Source organism: Austrofundulus limnaeus, unplaced genomic scaffold (genome assembly GCF_001266775.1).
Source record: "Austrofundulus limnaeus strain Quisiro unplaced genomic scaffold, Austrofundulus_limnaeus-1.0 Scaffold79, whole genome shotgun sequence".
Taxonomy (NCBI): domain Eukaryota; kingdom Metazoa; phylum Chordata; class Actinopteri; order Cyprinodontiformes; family Rivulidae; genus Austrofundulus; species Austrofundulus limnaeus.
In genome coordinates this window covers 1,752,364-1,758,262 of record NW_013952481.1, presented here as the reverse complement: position 1 = coordinate 1,758,262, position 5,899 = coordinate 1,752,364, and the positions used below count along the sequence as shown (strand labels likewise).

Sequence of the window (5,899 nt, the reverse complement as noted above, 5' to 3'; positions counted from 1 at the left end):
TGGACGAAATTTTCTTACAATAGATTTTTCCTGTGAAAACATGTAGTTAAAAAAGTCAAATACAGAGAAAAGCTTTTAGTTTGATTTTGTTACACAGGAGTAAAAGCTGACATTTAATAAAGAGAAAAGTGTTTTAAACATTTACAACGTTGTGCCTCATTGTTTATCTCCAAATGTAGTTTTTGCCTCTTCTAACATCATCAGAGCCTAAATTATTTCCTAAACATGGAGTGTTTGCAGTTTTACTTATAAACCTGACTCCATTTATTGCATCTTGAAGAAGTCTTGAGGTTCAAGTCTTTATTGTTCGACCTGCTTCGTTGCGGTGCTAAAGCCATGTTTCTGTTAGTGAGGAGTGTAGTTCATGTGTGTTAGTCATGTTAAACGACACGTTTCTGTCAGGAAGTTAAATGTGTTCCAACACCACACCCAGGTTAGCCCGCTACGGCTGAAGGCACTGTTTGAACACGTGTCTGCGTCACCCACCCTCCCCTCGGTGCTCCCTCCCTCTGCTCCCGGACAGGATGAGCTCTTCCTCRTCCACCTCCTCTTCCTCGGCCGTGTCTATAGGAGGAAGCAGCGCTTCTTGGGTTTGATGTCGGGAGGCTCCAGGGCTGCCAGGATGGCCTCGTCAAACACGTTCTTCAGTCCTCTCTGAGGAGACAGAAAGAGACGCAGCGCCTCAGAATCAGATGATGCTGACCAACGATTAGCACTGAAGCTAATTTAACATTCAAAATACTTCTAACAGATATTTAAGGTTGGAAAATGACTTTAAAACATAAACGTAATAAAATGCTAATATATTTTATGTCAAGTTCACCTTTCATCAGGACACTAACCGCCCATCAGAGATTAAATACTATAAACTTGGTACAAAAACTCATCAAATCAGTGTTTGGTAGATTATTTGTTGTAACAATGCTTCTTGGCAACAAATCTTATATTGTTAATTGCCTTTTTAAATGGWGCCACATTTGTAAGGAACATGCATTTGTGGGATGAGCAGTGGAGCGGAGTATGGGTTGCTTCWAACGGCTTATTTAGCTGTTGCTACTTGTTTTTGAGCTTCTGGTACCCCCGGYTGCTGCCAGTCAATAAAATGAAATAATGACAACCAACTGGAACTGTACTACCTTTTTACAAAACTAACTGAAATTATAGATAGAATATCTTTCATTTTTAGTGTTTGTCAATTTATTTTAAGTGGAACATTAGCTGCAGGCAGCTTACAGCCCCTCATGGTCCGTAATTTGTTTTCAATCTGCTGCCGCTCAGCGTTCACCTGCAACATGACAACAACAAAAGTTGGGAGAAAGCAGCAAAGTCCAATTTGGGATTTCTTTGAATATAACTGCAAGAAAAACAAAAGCAAGTGTCTCATAGTGGAAACAGGTGATAAAACAGGTTGAATACTTCTGAAGGGGAAAACTGCGGGAATCAAGCTCACACAAGACGGCTAACTGAGTWTCTTGACGAGCTAGCTTCTCTCAGTAGCTCCTGTGAAAAACAAGCAACAACCCGGCCAGGTAGCACTGGTACGGAGACAACTATCAYCTTCCTAAAATAATCACCCAAGTCCTTTGTTGRCAAAATTAAATTACACAATTATTTTAGGAAGGYGTTATAATGGACAGCTTTCAGCTAGGACCAAATAGCTGCTGGTTAGTGAGCTCACAGAACACCTCAAGCTGGAGGATATATGGGCAAATATGTTTATTTAAACTATATATTAAAAAAACTATATTAAAACTAATGAAAACTAAACTAAACCTAAGCATTAAAAAAGCCATACTAACTAATAAAAACAAAAAAAAATACCTTAAAAACTAAAACAAAATCAAAAGAAAAAAGTCACAATGACATTAAACTATAATAAAAAAAATTAAAAAACTATTATAACCTTGCCAATCATGGGCAGCTATAAGCACTGTTACAACAAAGAAATAATGTGTATATATTAAATCCTAAACATTATCGTTCATAATGTTAATTAAATTCCTTTGTGTCTGATTTTCACTGAGCCATGGAACTAATTTAATTATCATTTTACGGTACGTTGCTGCCTTAAGTTGTCAATTTTACTCATCTTTTTAAATATATGACTAATATCAATAGACACAGTTTGTTTGTTTGTTTGTTTGTTTTAATTCAAAAACCGTTTCTTTTATTTTGTGTACCTGCGTCAGCGCCGAGCACTCCACATATTTAACAGCTCTGAGCTCGCGGGCCAGTTTCTCTCCACTCTCAGAGGTAAGAGGTCGCTGTTTGTTCTTGGCCAGTTTGTCCAAGGTGTTGTTGTCGTCTCGCAGATCCACCTGCGTCCCGACCAGCAGGAAGGGTGTCCTGGGGCAGTGGTGGGAGATCTCTGGCACCCACTGTGAAAAGTTGAGGCTTAGTTTCTTAGATTTCAGGTGTCCCCCTGCAGAACTGTGTGAATTTAATGTGATTTATTTGCAAACCTTCTCTCGGACGTTTTCAAAGGAGGAAGGTGATACAACAGAGAAACAGACGAGGAAGACATCGGTCTGAGGGTAGCTGAGGGGTCTCAGTCTGTCGTAGTCCTCCTGACCTGCAGAGGGCAACAAAAACATCCTCAGCTTATAGATTTAAGAAAAAAACGATCTTGTTTTAACTATTGAACTCAACTTTAGATTAAAGCTTTTAATTATTTTAAAACATATTTAAAATAACAATTCTTCCTTTATTATTCCAATCATATTAAAGAGTTCTAATCTGCAAATAATCCAAGAAACAAAGTAAATAACCACATTTCACCTGCAGTGTCAAAGAGTCCAAGGGTGTACGGCTCCCCGCCAATCATCACCGTCACTGCATAGTTGTCAAACACCTGGGGGAGACGGAGGTGAAAAATAGGAAAAAAGAAAGAACAGTGAAGGAAAAAGTGTTTTTTTTTTTAAATAAGATGCTTACTCATATGAACCCTGGATTATGTCAATTTTATTTTCTAGTAATGTTCCAACAGGAAAAAACAGCAAAAATGATGTAAGATTTAAAACCATAAAAAAATAAAAACTCTTTTTAACTTAAGAGACAGAGAGGATTCTCAGAATCTTTCTTTCTGTTCAGCTCAGTTTTTCTCTGCAGCTGTAAATAAACCTTTTCAGAAATTAAATGTACTCATAGTTCCAGATTAATTACCAGGAAACCAGTCTTCTTTTGCTCCTTTTAGGTTTTACTGATTCTAGCTTTAAGTTAAAATTTTACTAATTTTAACGCTTTTTCTAATTTATGTTTTTAGTTGTGGATTTGCTGAATTTTAAAACAATACGCCAGTCGATGACCTTTCTGAATGTTAGAATAGCTTTTGTGGGTTTTTTTTCCAGCTCCACGCACCAGCAACAGGCCCCTCCCACTTCTTGTTGCTCTGATTACATGACTAATTGTTTCATAAAGTGTAGGAAACRTTGGCTAACGGCTGCAACAGTGCAGCTACTTGAATCACTACTGAAATCTGAGMTGTGGGAGGTTTGAAAGGTCTGAAATCAGGAGGTGCATTCATGACTGTGTAGGAGAGGTTTCAAGCCTTTTGTTGATGGCGTCGCCTTGACATCATAAAAAACCCGCACYGCAGCTTTGTTGTGGGGTTAAACTGATTTAAAGTGGTTTAAATCTCCCAGCCTCATGAGGAAAACCAGATAAACTGAATGTGAATGTTCTAAATAAACTCCACTGATCTGCTGCTCAGATCTTCCCTCTCATACCTGCTGCCGTGTGCAGGAGCACAACCTGCCAGCTAACTGCAGCTCTGTGGAGGTGGAGGGAAGCTGAAGCAGGGCGTCGCCTGCATGCATACAGAGTGAGGCAACAGCATCCCCACATGCTGGGATGGGTTGTAACCTGCAGACGCTTGTTTGCTTTTAATGAAGCTCTGATTGCACAGACAGGTTCCACATAAACAGGATGACGTGCATTTAGGAGAGGAAACAACAGAAAACAGCCTCGTCTGAGCAACAACAACAACATCTGGAGGATGAGAAACTTTCACTTTACATCTTTATGTATCCTGATTAAATGTATCACATTTTATTTTAAATTATGTAATTTCAACAGATTTTATGTCTATACAATAATATAACTTAAAAGTAATTAATACTGCAAATAAAAAAGCATTTTCTGTATAAAACGTGCCATTTTAAATGTTTGTATGAACTATTATTAAGCTCAAAAGCAGAAYCTAAGAAGCACTTTAATAAATAAAACTTTCACACTCAGTTGCTCCTCTTAGTTTGCTCCTAAATTATTGATTAATGATGTTTGTTAAGTTGGGTGAATGCTACACTAACTTTTTGTGGGGTAAAAATGCCTTTGAAGCAGTTCCTGCTGGTCTGATTTGTCAGTTTTGATTTTACTTAAAGACACGTTTACTTCCTCAAAAGAAGCAGCTGACAGAACAATTTTAAAATCAGAACAAGGTGTTCCAGTTTACGACATCAAAAGCAGAGAAAAACACAAATACTTCACGAAACACGTATCTCAAAAACATACTTTAATAGCTTTAAATTTACTCAGTTTATTTTGTTTCTTTCTCTGTAACTTTCTTTTACTATCCGGCTAAAATAAGGTTATTTCACAAAAATACAGGCAGAACAGAAGGTACATAAAGAAGCTGAGTTGTTCTTTTCTTTTTATATACAACATTTGGATATTTTAAATGCAAAACAGCCCTAAATTAAATAAAACATGTTCCTGTTAATTCTAAAAATCTGCCTATTTCTGTAAAATCCAAACGTTTCTGAGAAAAGACTGTTTTCTTATTGTGTTGTTGATCTGCTGACTAACAGGAAACAACAATGAATCCAAGAGGAAACAGGAGGTTTTTCATGCGTTTACTCTGAAAATGTTGACTAAGCTGCAGCTGTGGTGCGTGTTCTCGAAAAGCAGAAACACAAGTCCTATTGTTCAAGTGAGAGAAGCAACTAGATTCATATTAAACCAGGATAAGATAAAGCTTCAATGTCGACACAGTTTGTTGCCAACAATAGATTATTGCAGACAGGAAGAGGATGTTGTGCATGTGATAAAACCAACAGGAAAATAGGCCATTAAAAGGCCATAACTGCTGCTGAAAGACCAAACTTGTAACTTTGTGTGAAAGAAGTTATAAGAAGGAAAATAAAGATGGACATCAGATACAGTCACAAAGAAGTGTTGCTGCCTCTGCAATCTGATCAAACTGTGCTGCGAGAGGCACCAAAAGAAAGCACGTCTGTCTGCAGCCACCRGGCCATAAAAGCTGTCAATCAAATATTCCCAGCTGGACCAACCGGCTCGACAACATGAGCCTTTCTGACTGGCACAGATCTGAGTTTCTATGATCTCAGACATGAGATTAACAACTAGTTGGCTCTGCTCGGCTAAAAGAGAGTTTTCTGTATCAGTAAAGTGACCTGAACCTGGCTCCATCATCAGCACAGTAACAGACRCTGAACTCATCACCTGCTTCAGTACAAGTTATCTGAGTTTCAGTTTTAAGCCTCTGTAAGAAGACACTCCTGTCTGCATTTTCTGATAACGTTCCAGATAGAAATCAGACGGAAATGTTTAAACTTTGAAGCAAATACAAGCAAGTTTAAACTCAAAATAACATTAAAGATGATCATGAATTTAAAACTATGTGCTTTTCAATACGCTTTAGTTTGTATCTAAATATTAAAGAGTTTTTGGTGCRGCCATCGAGATCCTAAAAGCTGCAAATTTTCAAAACAGAAATCATCAGCAGTATTATTCTCTGGTCTTAAAGGGATCCATGATTAGTTGTAACATTAGACTTTATTTAATCTGACTATCGACTCTTAAATGAAACCAGAGAGCGTTGACAGAGAGGAGAAGATAAATGACTCAGTCTGTAACTGAAAATATGGATGGAGGACAACAG

The 5,899-nt window shown here is 37.7% G+C and overlaps 1 protein-coding gene across 1 annotated transcript in view; it reads right to left on the bottom strand.

The window, feature by feature from the left end:
- LOC106519594 (cell division control protein 42 homolog) overlaps positions 1–5,899 on the bottom strand; it is a gene marked incomplete in the record, with an annotated part of 12,688 nt that overhangs the window by 1,540 nt on the left and 5,249 nt on the right. Inside the window, 4 exon segments of the mRNA XM_014011331.1 lie at positions 1–654; positions 2,181–2,378; positions 2,463–2,572; positions 2,779–2,851. Coding sequence (XP_013866785.1) covers positions 565–654; positions 2,181–2,378; positions 2,463–2,572; positions 2,779–2,851 — 471 coding nt within the window.